Source organism: Aotus nancymaae, unplaced genomic scaffold, assembly GCF_030222135.1.
Source record: "Aotus nancymaae isolate 86718 unplaced genomic scaffold, 86718_ANA_hifiasm-v0.15.2.pri h1tg000009l, whole genome shotgun sequence".
NCBI classification, from domain to species: Eukaryota; Metazoa; Chordata; class Mammalia; order Primates; family Aotidae; genus Aotus; species Aotus nancymaae.
Window position 1 is genome coordinate 16,525,548 of NW_026988420.1, and position 19,609 is coordinate 16,545,156.

The following is a 19,609-nucleotide window of genomic DNA, read 5'->3' on the forward strand; positions in this document are numbered from 1 at the left end:
TCTGTAAAATGGAAATAATAGTATAGAAATTTCTTCTTAGGATTGTTGGAAAGATTAAATGAGTTAATCCATGTCAGATGCTTAAAGCAATGCCTGCACATAATAAGAGTTTAAGAAATGTTGGCTATTTTTATTGATACATTCATTTGAGAGATTAGAAATCTGCTGTAAAAACAGCAGCTGTGACTCTTTCATAACACGCTAGGAAGAAGTAACAGCCTCTTCTTGAATTTGGGCATAACGCCATATTTATATGGCACATATTCAGCTACATTGTTGAATACAATAGAAACTCTTATAACTGACCTCTGCCTAAACCACTCACTAGATTACAGGACATTCTCCATTGCTATTGCCTCATCCAGGTTATCACTAGGCTACAAGGCTCTCTAGTATGTCCAAGTACTTCTGCTCGTACCAATTAAAGTGAATCCTACCAAGATCATTGTGTTTTTTCCCAATATGTTTATACTATTTATTCTTGTCACTGTAACATAAACTGATGAAATATGAATAGAAAATGAAAGATGTGATAATTTTCCAAAAGCTATGCTGAATATTTTGGAGGACTCAGTAAAAGTGAGTAGTTTTAAAAAAAATAGCTATTGACCTAAATGTTGAATGGGACGAATGAAATATAACTGGAAAACTTCTAAAAGGATTGTGGACAGATTATTCACAAATACTTGCTCCACATTAAAGAAAAGAAACTAGAAGGCGCGCCGGGCCGGCGGTCACGCCCACATAACAGCTGTGTTAGCGTCGCGTTCCACGGTTACCCGGGTTCTCCGCCCCTCCTTCTCGCAGCGCTCGAGGGACCATGGCCGATCCTCGCGTGAGACAGATCAAGATCAAGACCGGCGTGGTGAAGCGGTTAGTCAAAGAAAAAGCGATGTATGAAAAAGAATCAAAACAACAAGAAGAAAAGATTGAAAAAATGAGAGCTGAAGATGGTGAAAATTATGACATTAAAAAGCAGGTAGAGATCCTACAAGAATCCCGGATCATGATCCCAGATTGCCAGCGCAGGTTGGAAGCTGCATATTTGGATCTTCAACAGGTAGTAGAAAATGAAAAAGACTTGGAAGAAGCTGAGGAATATAAAGAAGCACGTTTAGTACTGGATTCAATGAAGTTAGAAGCCCGAAACTTTTCTTGTATGGGGTGGTTTTTACATTAAATCCTGGGGTTCATTTTACAATTCATTATTTTTAACCACTGCTGTGTGTTAAAGTAATATGAAAATGTGATTGTTTTTCTCTGGTTACATACATATTTCTTTGTCTAATTCAATATGTCAAATAAATGAGTGTATCTAAAAAAGAAAGAAAGAAAAGAAACTAGAAATTCTAAATAAGATGCGTAGCTTACATAAGAAAGAAAATTCAGAACCATAGTCAGTGGACTCATAATCTACCAACTATAGTTCTGAATTTTCTTGAACTATAGTCAGTGAGTTATTCTTGTCTTTATTACATAAACTGATGAAATATGAATAGAAAATCAAAGATATGATTATTTCTCCAAAAGCTATGCTCAACATTTTGAAGGACTCAGTACTACAAAGTGAGTAGTTTTCTTTTAAAAAAAAAAAAATTGCCATTGACCTAAATGTTGAATGAAATATAACTAGAAAACTTCTAAAAAGGATTGTGGACAGATTATCCACAAACACTTGCTCCATATTAAAGAAAAGAAACTATCCTTTGACAAATGCTTGTAATTTTCCTTAGATTTTTTTTCTTTTTTTTTCCCAGCCATTTCCACTCAAAGGATGATTATGTCTTCTTATGTTAAAATATGTTTGTATAATTTCTATGGTCTAAATGTCTTTGTCTTCCCCAAATTTATATGTTGAAATTCTAACCCCCATGATGATGGTATTAGGAAGTGTAGGGCTTTTGGAAGGTGACTAGGTACTTGAACATACTAGAGAGGCCTGTAGTGACTAGAGATAACCTGGAGCCTCATGAATGGAATGGTGTACAAGAGAGACCCTCTCCCCTTCCACGATGTGAAGACACAAAGAGACGAACCATCAATGAACCAGAAAGTGAATCCTCACCAGACACTGAATCTGCCTGCACCTTGATGTTGCACTTCCCAGCCTCCAGAACTGTGAGAAATAAATTTCTGTTGTTTATAAGCCACCCAGTTTATGGCATTTTGTTATAGCTGCTGGAATAGACTAAAACAGATGATTTTCTGCTTTAACCAGCTTTTTTCATTAGCCAACCAACCACCAGCTGTGATCTTGTTAAAAAAGAAGGACTTCTACTAACTTGTTTGTCCACACTTCATTCTTTTGTACCCAAAACAGTAGTTAGCACATCAAAGGGGACTAAATGTTGAGTGGATTAAAAAAAAAACACCACCACAAAACGTACGGGACAAAGTCAGGCTTATAAGCAATTGTTAATCTTTCTAACATTTTCCTCTGTAGTATCCACTAAATGCCAGAATCTCTTGCCAAATATCTATCTTTTGCTATCCTACTCTTTAAAACCTAAACCAACTTTCCCGTGGATATCAGGAACCTGGCAGCATCTACCCTTGGTTGCTTCTAATTTGCAAAACATGCATCTTCTTTCACATATTTCAATTTTTCCACGTCTCTTCTTTAAGACACAGATCCATTCATTTATTAACAAACTTCTATTGAGGACATGCAAAAACAAGGAATGCTGTGTAGGAATAAAAAGCAAAGAAGCCATCCTACTGTTAAGAAGTCAAAGTCTAGCTGGGGCTCCCTCAGCACTGGGTGAGGATTGCTGTGAAGAAGTCTGCAGGCTGGAGGGTGAGGAGAAAGTGCATCCAAGTCAGACTGGAGATCCAGGAAGGGTTCTAAGAAGATGCTTCCTGATATGCCCTAATATCTAGAGATCAGTTATTTTCAGGAATGTGTTAATTTTAGGAGAACTGATGTTTCTTATCACTGAAGCTCAGTCATTAAAAGTCTGCCACAGCAATGAAGGGATCGCAATTTCAAAACCATGAAAGAATCAGAATAATGAGACAGAAGAGAAAGGATTTCATCTTATTTCCTTTTCATCAACCTCCAGCTCACTCAACCTTACACTGGCTTTTGGTGAAAGAAACTGAAACTGACTGACTCAAGATTTGTCATGACAGAGCCATCTTAAAGAAACTACTAGCTCAGCCCGTAATCCCAGCACTTTGGGAGGCCAAGGTGGGTGGATCAGTTGAAGTCAGGAATTTGACACTAGCCTGGCCAACACAGTGAAACCCCCATCTCTACTAAAAATAGAAAAATTAACCAGGCGAGGTGGCATGCACCTGTAATCCCAGCTATTTAGGAGGCTAAGGCAGGAGAACTACTTGAACCTGGGGGGTAGAGGTGCAAGATTGCACCACTGCACTCCAGTGTGGGCGTTTCAAAAAAAAAAAAAAGAAAAAGAAAAAACCACTTATGTCAATTAGCATTATCTGGCTGTAAAATAAGTATTTTACCCATTAGCCGCTGTTAATTTTATATTTATTGGAAGTATCTGGAAAAATCATTTATGCTCTCAAATTTTCCATCTGCTTAAAAAGTAAGCACTGAAGGAGGGAATAAAAGGTATAACAAATAATTCTTCTCAAGGAAATTCCAATCTCATTGAGGGAAACAAAGAATACATATTAACGTAATAATACAGTATACTATAAACGCCATGTGAATGTATGATAAGGCCAGTAAGAGTTTAGAGGCGCTCAGAGCAGAGGTGAGAGAGATCACTTTAGATTTATGAGGTGGGATGTGTTTACTCCTAAAGGATGTATAATATTTGATAATTTAAAAAAACAAAAAAGCATACCCCAGAAAGAGAAAGAAAGTGCAAGGTCCACTATAGGACAGTAGTTTCTGGACCTGTAAAGCTCATGTATCATTGACCTCTCAAAACAATTGAGGGTACTAAATAACCATTTTTTTTTTTTTGAGACAGAGTCTCATTCTGTTGTCCAGGCTGGAGTCAGTGGTGTCATCTCTGCTCACTGCGACCTCCACCTCCCAGGTTTAAGTGATTCTCCTGCCTCAGCCTCCCAAGTAGCTGGGACTACAGGCATGCTCCACCACACCTGGCTAATTTTTGTATTTTTAGTAGATACGGGGTGTCACCATATTGGCCAGGGTGTTCTCAAACTCCTGACCTCATGATCCACCCATCTTGGCCTTCCAGAGTGCTGGGATTACAGGTGTGAGCCACCACACCTGGCTAACCTTTTTATTCGTCAAGTTCCAACATTTATTAAACAATTATTATAATTCATTCTAAAATGCGCATTAAAAAAAAAATCAAAGGCCTGGCATAATGGCTTTTGCCTATAATCCCAGCACTTTGGGAGGCCAAGGCTAAGGCAGGTGGATTGCTTGAACTCAGGTGTTTGAGACAAGCCTGGGGAACATGGTGAAACCCTGGCTCTATAAAGAAAAAAACTACTAAAATTAGCCGGGTGTGGTGGTGCACTCAGGAAACTGAGGTGGGAGATCACTTAAGCCCAGAAGTTCAAGGCTGCAGTGAGCTGTAATCACACCACTGCACTCCAGCCTAGGCAACAGAGTGAGACCCTATCTCAAAAAAAAAAAATCAAGATTGTTTCTTACAAACATTGGCATCTTCCAACCAATTGCTGTAGACCCAGCAGGCTAGATGTCTTCACTGCCTGCATAATTTTTGGAATACCTTAACCAACTTTGTTTGATTATATTTTCTTTTTTATGTGTGTGCAAGAGTAATATAAAACTCTGTGATTAAATAAATGTGAAAAAGCTCTTTCTGGCCAGGCTCAGTGCTCCCAGCACTTTGGGAGGCCACAGCCGGAGGATCACTTGAGGGGGAGTTCAAGGCTGCAGTGAGCCATGATCCAATTACCCCAACTGCAAGTAAATGAAATCTGTAACAACCTAGATGAGCTTGGAAGAGGACCATGAGCCACAGGTAATAGTCCCAGCTGACACCCTGATTTCAACTAGGTGAGACTCTGGGTAGAGACTCCAGCTAAGCCAACCTCAGGCTTCTGACCTACAGAAATCAAGAGATAATAAATAGTTGTTGTTTTTAAGCCACTACATTTGTGTTCATTTGCTATGTAGTAATAGAAAACAAATAAAACAGTGTGGGGATTTTTGCCTATTTTGTTTGCTGATGTATTTCCAAGACCTAGAACATGCTTGGCATATAACAGACACTTAATGAATGTTTATTGATGAAATTTAAATGGAATTAATTCAGTCTTAAGAAAATACCACTACATTCTCATTATTTTTCTTAAGTGTCTTCAAACCAATAAAAATATCCTATTTTCTATAGACAAACATTAGTGCCATGGTTGTTATGATCAGAGAGAGGTAAGCCATTTGCGGGTAAACAAGCCTTTACCTATACTTTCTAAAAGACAGAGGCTACAAGGCCCTCTGAGGCTTTCAGATAAGCTCATTGGTTCAAGTCCCAGCAATCTGCCAAGCAAACTCAAAGACATCACAATAGCTCTAGATTCCCTAAACACAGAGGTGCTCTACTTAAAACAAAAAGAGTCATAAGAAAATGTAAACTTGTAGTATCAACAAACATAGCAGAGGTTATTTATACTGTAAAAATGATCTTAGTTTTGCAAAAGCTTCCAGTAGCAAACTGTCCTCAAAAATCGATCTCACATGGTATAAGGAAATAATCCAGTCTTTAAAAGTGGTCCAGTCCATTCGCTCATTTGGTAGATATGTATTGAGCAGCCAGTGTGTGCTAGATGCCAAGGATCAAGTGGTGAGTAAAACAGATGGAGTCCCCAAATTCATTAAGTTTACTATGTAAAGGGAGACAACTATGAAACAAATTCAAACATGTAAATAGACATACATAAATACAACTGCTGTGGAAGAGAAGCAAAGGGAGCTGTAATTTGAATTGTGGGTTCAGAAAAGGCTTGAAGATGAGTAGGAGTTAGCCAGAGAGTCACAGTAATAACCTAAAAAAAAATAAAGAAGGAGGCCAGGCGCAGTGACTCACACCTGTGATCTCAGTACTTTAGAAGGCCAAGGTGGGTGGATCACCTGAGGTCAGGAGTTTGAGACCAGCCTGGCCAGCATGATGAAACCTCATCTCTACTAAAAATACAAAAATTAGCCAGGTGCAGTGGTAGGCACCTATAATCCCAGCTAATTGGGAGGCTGAGACAGGAGAATCACTTGAACCCAGGAGGCGGAGGTTGCAGTAAGCCAATATCATACCACTGCACTCCAGCCTGGGGAACAAAGAGCAAAACTCTGTCTCAGAAATAAATAAAAATAAATAAAGAAGAGAAAGATCATCTTATAGCATTATCAGCAATCAATGGATAGGAATACAAGCACTTTATTCAGTGGCTCTCCTTGAAAGTTATTCCATGTAACCCAATTCCAGACCATGTGTACTGCTCTGCTCCCAGGAAGACCTCAGAAGAGTCTCTCCCAAGAGCTCTTTTAAATACCCAGAAGCCAAAGAAGGGTCATACACACAGAACTACTTTGAATGCAGTGGTTTTAATCAGTAAGGAACACAGTGCCCTGCACAGTGTACAAGCTTGAGACACAGTGGCTGTATTTATTTATTTACTAACTTTTACCCCACTGATGATGCTTGAAGATACTGAGGTTAACACTTCTGCTCCATGAACTACTTACCACTCTTAAAACAGCCCTATGCTGGGGGCTGGGCTGGGGAATGACCCCTCATAAAACTGTCAGCACATACAGCCCTGTCACATCTGAAGACATACCTGACATACTGTATATTTTTTTATTGTCTACCTCTTCCCAGTAGAATATAAATTCATGAAAACAGGGATTTTCATCTGCTTTGTTCACTGCTGTACTCCTGACACCTAGAACAATGTCTGACATATAGTAAGCACTCAGTAAGTATCAGTTCAGTGAAGGAATGCTGTCTGACCAATCCCCCTTCATATATTATTTATTTTTTACCTTGGACTAGAGTGATGGTGGAGGCGAATTGTATTCAGGTGTATAGAGGAAAAGAATTCCTTCCCTAAAGTTCTGCCCCTCTATGAGGCAGTGTACCAAGCTATGGTGTGTGGCTGCTGGCTCTCTGTAAGAGGATTACACAGCCCCATCTGTTGCCTAAGGATATGCAGGATTTCACGTAAGCGGAGTACCCCTCAACACACACACACACACACACGCGCGCGCGCACGCACACACACACACCAGCAGGGCTTTGAGAGCGATAGTGTGGTGGGCTCTGTGTCTTCCTCTCTTCTCTTGCTTATGAGAACAGCTAACTCCCTATCTGAGCTGCTCCTTCAGCCTGGACCCCAGACTCCAGACCCCAGACCCCAGACTCCAGACCCCTGCCCACCATAGCTAGCATATAATGTAAATGAGAAACAGGTGTGTATTATTGTTAGTCAGTTACATTTGGGGGTTGTTACTACAGCAAAGAAGCTAATAAACCGTCATTAACTTTTTGGGAGAGTGAGAATTAAGGATAGGCGGAAAAACAAGAAAACATAAGAAAGCTGTCCAGAAAAACTTGAGAGGAAATAACGAGGATGTCTCAAACTGCAAATTGAGTAAATGGGGAAATGACACATTTACAAAAATTAATTTATACAGAGTCCTTAGGAACAAATCTTTTTACATATGTCCACATGCCTATGCTTTATAAAAATACTTTAAGAATATTAGAAAATCAAACCTTGAAATGAATTGAAGAAGGCTACAATGTTGGGATGTTTCATCTTTGCTAGAAGAATGACTTCTTTCTTTGAAGCTTCTTTTTCTTGTATGGGCATCTAAATTACATTAAGAGACAAAGTAGTCTATAGAGGTAACTTGGTTTCAAGAACATGCTTTCCGCTCATTTCCATCTAAAATTCTCTAGAATGTCACTGTTTTTTTAATGTCACTTTGAAAATGATCTTTCAATGGCAGGAAACATTTCTAGAATTAGCAGAGTACCCTATATCTAATCAATGGTTCGTCAACAATCATCATCAAGAAAATAAATACTTCCGGTGAAGTTTTGCTATATTAAAAGTTGGACTGGTGGTACTGTGTTCATTATCTAGCCATATGGAGGAAACATATTTTAATATCTATCTTTCAGGAGCAAAGGAATTCTTTATAAAAATGCAACATTCCAGGAGTAATCACTGCTGAGAAGAAACAAATGAAATCTAAAAAAAGAAAATGTGCCATATGCCAGATTTTTATATATCATATGCCTGTTTTTATACAGAAATCAGGCCAGTAAAATTTTGTATTAAGATGACTACATTTTTCAATTTCAAATAGAAATTGTCTGGTGTGGCTTTGCTTTAGATGTATCTAGCTGTTCTTTCTTGTTCGACTTCTCAACTATAGACAATACTTTTCAAGGGGTGCGGTGCCAGTACCAGTGGTCACGCCTCATTTCTACTTTTTCTTTCTCACTCTTGATGCTTTGCTGACTTGTCATTTCTACCCTGACTTCCAGCCCCTGACTGCCCCATCTTTCTGGTGTCCATGGGGCCTCCACCCATTAGAGGTCTTCAATATTGGCCAAATTTCACATTCTCATTTAGACTTAAGATTTTTTTTTTAAATTAATGTTCTCAATTCTAGCTTCACTGCATCCCAGCTGAAGGATCCTTCAGTAAGTTCCTTAACCTCTCTAAGCTTCAGTGTTTCCTGCCCCAATTTAAATTGTATAGTCAGTACATAGGCATTTCAAAACAAAACAGCTGAATCTATCCTACCAGCTGGATAGATTTAGCAACTTAAAAAATTCCTAACTACTATTTATTCAAAAGAATATTATAAACAAAATTAAAAGGCAAACAAATGCTTAGGCTACAATATTTGTAACACATATGACAAAGATTTTATATTTATAATAATATATAAATTGATGGCAAATAATTTTTAAAAAGGTAAACACCCCAATAGAAAAATAGCAAAGTATAAGAACAGTCAACTCGAAAAAAACAAGAGAAATAAAAATGATTGACAGAAAAAATATTCAACCTCATGCAGTAATCAAAGAAATAAAAACTAAAACAAAATTTGGCCAGGTGTGGTGGCTCATGCCTGTAATCCCAATACTTTGGGAAGCCAAATGAGGCATGCAGATCACTTGAGGCCAGGAGTTCAAGACGAGCCTGGCCAACATGGCAAAACCCCATCTCTACTAAAAATACAAAAAAGTAGCCAGGCACAGTGGCACACACCTGTGGTCCCAGCTACTCGGGAGGTTGAGGCAGGAGAATCAGAATCTCTTGAACCTGGGAGGTGGAGGCTGCAGTAAGCCAAAATCATGCCACTGCGCTCCAGCATCTCAAAAAAAAGGAATAAAAACTAAAACAAAATGTAATGTAATATTTCATGTATGAAATTGGCAAAGATGAGAAGAATGTCAATAGCCACTATTGGCCAGAAAGTAGCAAAATGGACACTCACTCATTTCTCGTAAAACTACACAAACTGACAAAATCTTTCTGGGAAAGCAATTTTACAATACATAATACGAACCTTTAAAATGTTCATTTTTTGGGGGGTCTGTATCCTGCTGAAGAAATGTTCCTTTTTTTAAGACAAGGTCTTGCTCTATCACCCAGGGTGGAGTGCTCAGGCACGATCTTAGCTCACTGCTACCTCCTCCCGTTGAGCTCAAGTGATCCTCCCACTTCACCCTCCTGAGTAGGTGGGACCACAGGCAAGCACCACCACACCTGGCTAATTTTTTGTATTTTTAGTAGAGAGGGGTCTCACCATGTTGCCCAGCCTGGTTTCGAACTCCTGGCCTCAAGTGATCCAGCTGCCTCAACCTCCCCAAGTGCTGGGATTACAGGCATGAGTGAAATGTTTCTATTTTTGACTTACTAATTCTTCTAGAAACTTATTCAAAGAAGATAATAAAAAGTGTACAGAAGCGTTCTCATACAAAAGCCTTTGTTACAGTGTTTTATTGGTAGTTTTTAAGTTACTCTAATAATGCATACTTGTTTTAAGTCAAATAGAAGTGAATAAGGTAAAAGTGAAACTTCCTTCTTTCTTTCTCATCTAGCCCATAGATGAAAGTCCATAGGTGGTAACCTTACTCTGAATGGCAAAAATGCAATTACTTTTGCGACAACCTAATACTATATTCCCTAGGGACAACTATTGTTAATAGTTAGAGCTTTTTATTTCATGCATACATAGGTAAGTATATATACACAGTATTAATAAAAATGAATCATACTTTACATATTAAATGTTATTGAATCATAGCCACGAGAAACAACCAAACAATATAATTATCTGAAAATAGAAAAAGAGTTAAATAAATTACAGGTGTTGTTCTGCTGGCTTTTTTTTTTTTTTTTTAGGACAGAGTTCTGTTATGTTGTCTAAGCTGGATTTGAACTCCTGGGATCAAGGGATCCTCCCCACTCTTCCTCTGGAATAGCTGGGACTGCAGGCACTTGCATGCCCAGCTAAATTATGGTAGTTTTAACCTGCTACCATACCATGCAGTCATTAAAAATCAAGGGAGGCAATGTGTTAGTGTGGAAAGAGCAGAGAAAGACTTAGATGGATCTGCTGATGACTGTGCATCCTGGAACTAACTGCTTAACCTCTTTAGCCTCGGCCCTTTCACCTGTACAGTGAGAGTAATGAGAGCTACGTTTTAGGGTGGTTGTGAGGATTACGTTGAGCTGATATATATGAAACACCCAGGATGGTGTGACATATAATGGACACCCTGTAAGGTGGTCCCTTTATCATTAGTGTGAACATTTAATATCATTATATGACAACATTTTATTATATAAAAACATTGAATGACATGAGGAAATATTCACAACATATTGCTAATGTAAAATACTATTGCAAAAAAGTGTATCTGGGCAGGGTGTGGTGGCTCACACCTGTAATCCCAGTGCTTTGGGAGGCCAAGGCGGGAGGATCACGAGGTCAGGAGTTTGAGACCAGCCTGGCCAACATATTGAAGCCCTGTCTCTAGTAAAATACAAAAATTAGCCAGGCATGGTGGTGCACACCTGTAGTACTACTCTGGAGGCTGAGGCAGGAAGATCATTTGAACCTGAGAGGCAGAGGTTGCAGTGGGCTGAGATCACATCAGTGCACTCCAGCCTGTGTGACAGAGCAAACTCCATCTCAAAAAAAAAGAGTATATCCACCATGATATCAATCACTCTAATAACTTATAAAGTATACTTATACATTATAAATAGTCTACAGAGAAATTCAGGAAAATGTTCATAGTGATTAAGAACGAGGTTATACACTATTTTTATTTTTCTCTGGTCTTTGGTTGTTTTCAAAATTTCTACAATGAACATTTTTATTTTCATAATCAAGGAAAGATAAAACACTTTGATTTGAACCCAGAAGGAAAAGAACATGCTTGATAATGGTGGGATGATGAGAGGAAATATTATCTTTTTGGTACCTGTAAGAAAATAAGCAATTTAGTTCTTGGGTCTAATGTAGGGAGTAGGGAGGCATTAGAGAAAAGAAATATACATTTATTTAGATAAGAAGTAATGAAAAACTTCATGAGAGTACATAGGAAAAAAGACGTAATCAATGTTACTATTGTGACACAGATGTTGGCAAATTTGATAACACAGATATGGAAAAACAAGAATAATGAGGGCTAACGTAAGATTCTACTTATTTATGGCATGGTGACAAGAGTAGTTCATGAGGAAAGTTATTTAAAAAATTGGTGCTCTATTAGAAAAATATAGTCAATTTTTGATTATACTAAAGAATGGGAGAGATGCTATGAAATGAAGTAATGTGTATTTTTATGGAGAGTCACCTCTCAATATTTTCTCTTTACATAGAATTAAAATGGGTTTATAATTCCTAAGTATATACTGGCTTCACAATAGAGCAAGAGGGCCTGAAAGCATCTGTCCAGTGAATCATCTATCCAATAAGAATTTACTGAATACCTACTGCACCAAGCATTAGTATTAGGTGCTGTGTGGAATACCAGCACAAATCACACATAGACTCTGCCCTCACAGAACATGTTCCAGCTAAATAACAAGGAGAAGGCATAAAATAAACAGCCGAAGCATGTCCAGAAAGAAAGCAGTCAGGACTCTAACAGAGGTTCCAATAAAAGTTATGCAGGTTTACAGAGGAGAAATTCTTTAGAGTGGGAGGATTCTCGAGATATGGTGAAGCTCAGCCCTGAACAAGTGGGATCTTGATGCTGGGAGATCCGCAGGAAGGGACCTTGGGAGAAGCAGCCCTGTAAGCAAATGCAGAGGCTGGAGTGTGAAAAAAAAAAGTAGAGTATGTGATGGGAGCCGTAATTTTGGAGCAAATCAGAGAGGCTCTCAAACTTGTCTGAAGAATGAAATAATATAAAAGCACGAGGCAGGCCAGGCACAGTGGCTCATAACTGTAATCCCAGCACTTTGGGAGGCCAAAGCAGGAGGATCACTTGAGGCCAGCCTGGGCAACACAGCAAGATCCTGTCTCTAAAAAAAATTAAAAATTAGCTGGGTGGGATGGCGCATGCCTGGAGTGCTATCTACTCAGGAGGCTGAGGCAGGAGGATGGCTTGTTCAAGGTTACAGTGAGCAATGATGATGCCACTGCACTCCTGCCTGGGCCACAGAATGAAACTATCTCAAAAAAATGTACAAGGTAAACGCCACTTATTAACAATCTGGTGTGTCTTTTTTCTTTGTACATATATGAACATATTTGTAGGTATACAAATACATGGAGAATATATATATTTTTACAAAGATTCTATCGCCCTATACTTACTATTTTCTCAAACACTGCAAACATTGAAATTTTCCCATGTCAGCTTCACCTACAACATGACTTCTAACAGCCACTTAGTTTTTTATAAATTATTTAACAAATTACCTACTGTTGGACATTTGTTTTCTGTTAATGGGGTTTTCCTTTGAATAGACTCCTAATTTCTTAGTTTTCTAATGAGTTTCAAATTTTTGTATGATGACTTCATATACGGATTTTATCTTTTTATTAATAAAAGGCTAACACCATTAAGTCAATATTTGGACACCTTTTCAGTTTTCTTTTAATTTATTTATAGTGTTTGTTTTGACATACAAACGTTTTCTAATTTATGTAGTCAAACCTAGGCAACTCTTCCTCTACAGCCTTCATCCCAGTGAAGGTTTAGGGGCATGGCTGGGGCATTGTCAAAATTGGGCTGGAGCCATGAGAAAGTGACTGAAGGACCCAAGTGACCCAAGGCATGGACAAAAGAACTGAAGCAACTTCAAGGAAGAGAAAGAGTCAACAGTATTCAGCAACTGACTGAATGTGGAGAGGGAATAAGCTCACAAATGACCCCACGGTTTTGAGCCTGGCTACCATAAACACATTGTTGACATTACCATAGCACAGCATGTAGGAGGTAAAGTGGGCCTGCTTACAACAATGAAGAATTGCTAGTAATACTTGTTTCTGGGTACAATTGTGATACCTAGCCTCCAAGGTGGTCTCAGTGATTGTCATCCTAAATTCTTGATGCACAGGATCTCCGAGGTAACAAATGTTTATTCTTTAAGCCACTAAGTTTGGAGTAATATGCTACACAGCAATAGATTACTAACACAGACATTGCCTAAAATTATCTAGCTGGCAGAAGAAATGCAGAACTAGGGCACTGAAAGATGTCAGGGGTAAAGACAGAGACTTCAGTGTGATCTGCATAGTGGTAAACACTAAAGTGGGGCAGTTTAGGTGACAATGTACAGAAAGAGAAGGTCAGGAAAGGACACATGGTTGGAGACATACAGAGGTTGAAGAGAGAGATAAGCCTAAGGAAAAGCAGTCAGATAAACAAAAGAGAGTAAGCAGAATAATGTCAGGGAAGGAAGCTATGGCGAGCCACTAGAATAAGAGGACATTATTACGAACATGCCATAGATTCACAAAAAGATGGGCTGGGCACAGTGGCTCAGGCCTGTAATCCTAGCACTTTGGGAGGCCAAGGCAGGCAGATCACGAGGTCAAGAAATCAAGACCATCTGGCCAACATGATGAAACCACGTCTCTACTAAAAATACAAAAATTAGCCGACGTGGTGGTGCACACCTATAGTTCCAGCTACATAGGAGGCTGAGGCAGGAGAATCGCTTGGACCGGGAAGGCAGAGGTTGCAGTGAGCCGCCGAGATTGTGCCACTGAACTCAAGCCTGCCACAGAGCAACACTCCATCTCAAAAAAAAAAAAAAAAAAAAAAAAAAAAAAAAAAAATAGACCTATTTTGGGAAATAAATCATTATCCCTGGAAGCCAGTCATCTACCCATGAGCTTAAAGTTTGGGTAGGATTTCTTGCAAATTTTTTTTGTGGTAAAATAAAATTTCTATCATTTTAACCATTTTTAAGTGCACAATTCAATGGCATTAAGTATATTCACATGGTGTAACTTGGGTAGTCCATTTTGCACACACTCTGTATGGAACTTTTTATGCTACTCTTATTTATAAATTCTCTAGAATCTGACCAACAAGACTTGCCTTAAAATTAATTCTAAAAACAATTTATTTGTTATATAACAATATATTTTGAAATGAACATATCACTAAAGAGAGTGACATAAACAATGACTAAGGTGGAGTTAGGAAAAATGATTAATTTTTAATTAGCTATTTTTATTTTCCAAAATTATTAGACAAAAAGTTACATGTGATTTTCCTCTATTCATTCAGTGCACTCAATAAATTTGTTTGGCACCTATTATGTGTCAGGAACTGTTCTGCATACTGAGGAAGACAAATAACAAACAAGTGAATAATTAAGACAGCAAAGTAATTGCAGAACATTATACATGCTAGTAAGAAAATAAACCAGGCCAGCAGCAGTGGCTCACGCCTTTAATCCCAGCATTTTGGGAGGCCAAGGCAGGCAGATCACTTGAGCTCAGGAGTTCAAGACCAGCCTGAGCAACATGGTGAAACCCCATCTCTACTAAAAATACAAAAAATTAGCCAGGCATGGTGGCATGCACCTGCAGTCCCAGCAACTCAGGAAGCTAAGGTGGGAGAATTGCTTGAATCCCGGAGGTGGAGGTTGCAGTGAGCAGAGATCATGCTACTGTACTCCAGCCTGGGTGACAGACAGAGATTCTGTCTTGAAAAAAAAAAAAAGAGAGAGAGAAAGAAAAGAAAAGAAAAAGAAAAAAACTAGGGTAGTGTGATAAGGTGATGAGGTGTGACTGTGGCTGGAGGGCTACCCTAGCTAGGATGTTTGCAGAAAATCCCTGGTAGAGGACCTGAATAAGGAGAGAGGAAGTACACCAGAGCAGTCAGGGCAACAGAGGAGGGTGGCATCTCACAAGGCCTTGCAGGGCACCCTAAGGAGGGTCATAGGAGCCACAGAGATGTGATCTTATTTTATATTTTCATTTAAAAAAGTTTTTTTGGGTAGGGTCGGGGTCATGCTATGTTGCCCAGGCTATCTCGAACTCTTGGCTTCACACAATCCTCCCACCTTGGCCATCCAAAGTGCTGGGATTACAGGGTGAGCCACTGTATCCAGCCTCTTTTTAAAAATAAGATCATTGGTTGCTGTTTGAACAATGAACTTAGGAGGCTGAATTAACAAAAATCAATTATGGCTTAAAATTTGTAATTATAAAAAGATACAAACTCCCTGTTTATATTGAATTAAAAGCCAGCTGAATATCCCACTGAAAATTGATAGAAATTTGAACTTCTTAACTTTACCTTTTCAAAATTGATCTCTTTTATGACACAATGCTTGCCATCCGATTTCCCTTTAGCTAAGTATGCTTTCCCGAAGGCACCTTCCCCGATGGCCTTAATCACATCGTACTTATCCATGGTCTCGGATGGGCTGAGGTTCCTGGAATTACAGTAATGTGAATGTATCACACATGTCTCATAAAGACTAACAAAGTCAGAAAATCGATGACTAAAGTGTTAAAGAACTCACTTTGCTAAAACTTTCCTCCCAGCCTTGCCAAGACAGACAAGTAACTTACCTTGTGGCCACAGGTAACAACCGAAACGAGACAGTTTCTCGGTCAGACATGGGTCATAGCTCAGCTTTGATACACTTGTGCCCTGTGTTCTTGGGTAAGTCACTTAACCTGGCAAAACCTTACTTTCCTAATTTCTAAAATGGAATAACAATACCTGTTTTGCAAGTTTGTTCTGAGAACGAAAGATACTATATACCCGGTATGTCCTTAATCTTGTGAACTTTTACAGTCCAGCGTTTCTTAGTGGGAACGTACTGCCCCCTAGGGGCAATTTTGGAAATATTATGAGGGTGGGGAGGCTGTTTCCCCCAGAGATGCAGAGGCATGCAGTTGCCAGGTGGATGGGGCCTGAGATGCTGCCATTCGAGAGACAGTCCCGCACAATAAAGGATTACCCCGCAGCCCTACCACCTTGGAGAGTCTTCCTGTAATTCATGTGTGTGGAAAAATCTGTTTGTAATTATCTGTGGCTAGAACCAAACTCCATTTTACACGGAAATGCTAAGTATTTTTGCACAGTTTTAATGAACACTGATTTTTTTTTCTAGGAATGCAACTACACGTAAATCAAGTCTTGATTGCACTTTGGTTTGGAGGTTTACCAAGAATTGTTCACCATTTGGGAAAATCACGCCCTCCACCGGCCACGTTGCTCCTGGTCCCGAAGACCTAACAATCTGCCTTTGCTGCCCTCAGGTTCCGGCGACTGTCCAGGCGCGACTACTGGCTACTTCTCTACTTCTTCAAGGGCAGTAGTGCCAAGCATTTTCAGATTGAAATATGTACTTTCTCATTGCTTTCCTTCTATTTCCCCTTTATGCTACAGTTAGGGCATAATACAGTTTTGTTGTTGCTGTTGTTTTTAATGGGGTGAGCAGGGGGGTTGTTTTCGAATAATTTCATGTCAGGGTAGGAAGTGGGTACCACTGGGTTGCAGGGAACTGGGAACCAGCTCCACAGCCAGGGGAGGCTGCAGACACCCGAGGACCGGGTTCTGAGAGAGACAGATGCGGACTTGGGACCGGAGGTGACCAGCTGGGAACTGAGGGCACGCGACCCTCCCGCCCAAGTGGCACCAGAGGGTGAAAGCCCCCAAGTCTAGGAAAATTCCATCTCCCCTACGGCCGCCCCCGGAGGCGGCAGCAGGACGCCGACCCGGACCGAGCTCAGAGCGTGGACCGTTGCCATGGAGACCGACGCGCCCGGGACGCTAGGCCTCCTCTGGGCCGCCCCCACCGCCACGGACGGACACTCCTTCCCTTTCCCCACGGCTCTCGAAGCCCTGAGGCGGCTTCGGGCAAGAACTAAGGCCAACCCGTGCAGCATACCTGCTCCGTCGGCTCCGCGGAGCCAGCAAGCGTGTGGAAAGGATTCGGGTTCCAGGAGCCGCTGCGCCTCCCCACAGCCAGGGCGGAGCCGCGCGAGGAATGGCGGGCGGGGCGAGGGCGGGGAGGGGCGGGGAAGGGCGGGGCGAGGGCGGGGCGGGGCGGGGCGAGGGCGGGGAGGGGCGGGGCGAGGACGGGGCGAGGGCGGGGAGGGACGGGGGCGGCGCTGGAATGGCCAGGGGACCCGTCCGCACCTTGCACTGCGAGGCAGGGTCAGGCGCCAGGGAGTTTGGAGACCCGGTAGAGTCACCCCCCGGTCCTGTTGCCTTGGGTCGGGATTCCTTTGCTTTGTATTTGACAATAGAGCTCCCGCTTCGCAGACGTTCTCTCTTTTCTTTCCAACCCCGCAAGGCAGTAGTCTCCCAGCTTTACAGATGAGCTAAACTGAGACAGGAAGTGTTTCTTGTACAGGTCTCACATATTGCCGAGAGGTGGACGTGAGACAGGAACTGCTTCCTACTCTCTGGGCCACAGCGGCAGCTGCCAAGGGACTCTAACGAAACTAGCGCTGCCCACGCGTCTGCACCCACGTCCCATCCCCACCCCACCCTGCCCATTCTGTCTAAAATGTTTAAGTAGTTGAAAAAAAAAAAGTAATTTCCAGCAATTGTAAATAGTGACGCAAGTAAAATATATCCAGTTGAATCTGAACAGTACGGTGATATGGTACTCGCCATCGTCCATCACACACACACACAAACCCACAAAAAAACTCTTAAAAATCATAAGTTTACATCAATGCTTTTTCTCCTTCCTCCTGAAAATCATCTATCCGCCCCCGCCCCACTTTCCCAAATTTCTTCTTCTTATAAAAGCACTCTAGTCAAATTGGATTAGGGCTGAACTAAAGGCCTTATTTTGATCTAATTGCATCTTTAAAGTTCTTATCTCCGAATGCAGTTTCATTATAAGTTACTGGTGTTAGATTTCAATATGTGGATTGGGAGTGGCGCAAAGGGGCTGGGGAATGCAGCCCGTAAAAGGAAAGTTGTTTAGAAGTTGGAACATCCAATGTTAGTTTCTTTGGCAGTGAATCTCCCTCTAAATATCAGTAGGTGTATGATCTACTTGTTTTTGTTTAATTTCATGTGTCAGTGACCACACCCAAATTTCTTCTCTCAAATTCTTACACATGCTTTATAAAATCATACCTTCATTCTACTTTCCTGATAGAATTTTATCCCAGTTATCTTTTTCATGCTTAAAAGTCTTACTGATCATCCTGTCATACTGCTGAAAGTATAGAAATGGAAATTTATATTTCCTGCTCATAGAATTTTTTTCTGAATTGTTAAAATTACTAGTACTACATAATTTATCACAAGAAAATAGATCATAATACCAATAATTATTGAATATAAAAAAATAAAATTCTGGCCAGGCACAGTGGCTTACCCTAGTAATCCCAGCACTTTGGGAGGCCAAGGCCGGCAGATCAGGAAGTCAGTAGTTCAAGATCAGCCTGGCCAATATGGTGAAATCCCATCTCTAATAAAAATACAAAAATTAGCTGGGCATGGTGGCACATGCCAGTAATCCCAGCTACCAAGGAGGCTGAGGTGGGAGGATCGGTTGAGCCTGGGAGGTCAAGGCTTCAGGGAGCTGTGATTGCACCACCGTGCTCCAGCCTGGATGACAGAACGAGACCTTGTTCCAAAAATTAACTAAAAATAATTTTTTAAATTATCATGGGAAATGTCAATTGCTTTGTATATAGAAATACAGAGACTAAGAGTGAATCCCCGTATACCCACCCCGAACACCTTGAATTAAATAATGGTCAAGATTTTGTGTATCATTTTTACTTCTTCTATTCCTCCTTTTCTTTTTCTTATTTGCTGAAGTAATTTAAAGTAAATCCCAGACATTGTGTCTTTCCACCCCTTTATACTGCAGTGTACATTTCCAAAATATCCAGACAAAGATTTTTAAAGAGGGAAGTGTCAGTTGCATTAAATGATACAGATGACTTGAGATGAGGAGTGAGGGGCTGTCAGGAAAGTTCCAGGTTGGAGCTGAAGGTGCAGAGGCAGCAGGAGGAAGTGCTGACCCCGAAGCATGGCTGGAATTGGCACTAATAATTCACAGAGGACCTTCGAGAGAAACATTCAAGATATGTCAATCATTATTTTGAGAAGTGTAATGGTAAAGAGAAGGAAGATCACATGTGAGCCTGCAGGGATGAGGCACAGAAATATTTTTAGGATGAAGAGAGATCAATATTTGG

General features: G+C 40.4%; 2 protein-coding genes across 2 annotated transcripts in view; one reads left to right on the forward strand and one right to left on the reverse strand.

Annotated features, from left to right (window-relative positions):
- NEK5 (NIMA related kinase 5) overlaps window positions 1–15,836 on the reverse strand; it is a 78,349-nt gene extending 62,513 nt beyond the window's left edge. Inside the window, exons 1-2 of the mRNA XM_064373607.1 lie at window positions 15,720–15,836; window positions 7,692–7,788 (exon numbers count right to left, since the gene is read on the reverse strand). Coding sequence (XP_064229677.1) covers window positions 7,692–7,788; window positions 15,720–15,836 — 214 coding nt within the window. The remainder of the gene's footprint in view (window positions 1–7,691; window positions 7,789–15,719) is intronic.
- Window positions 784–1,186, forward strand: LOC105726684 (tubulin-specific chaperone A-like). The gene has a single exon (XM_064373478.1). It carries the CDS (start codon window positions 821–823, stop codon window positions 1,178–1,180), a length of 360 nt encoding a protein of 119 aa, XP_064229548.1. The 5' UTR covers window positions 784–820; the 3' UTR covers window positions 1,181–1,186.
- Window positions 15,837–19,609: the final 3,773 nt, after the last annotated feature.

What these genes read in the sequence shown, in the direction of transcription:
- LOC105726684 (XM_064373478.1), top strand. Translation starts at nt 821, where the DNA reads ATGGCCGATCCTCGCGTGAGACAGATCAAGATCAAGACCGGCGTGGTG.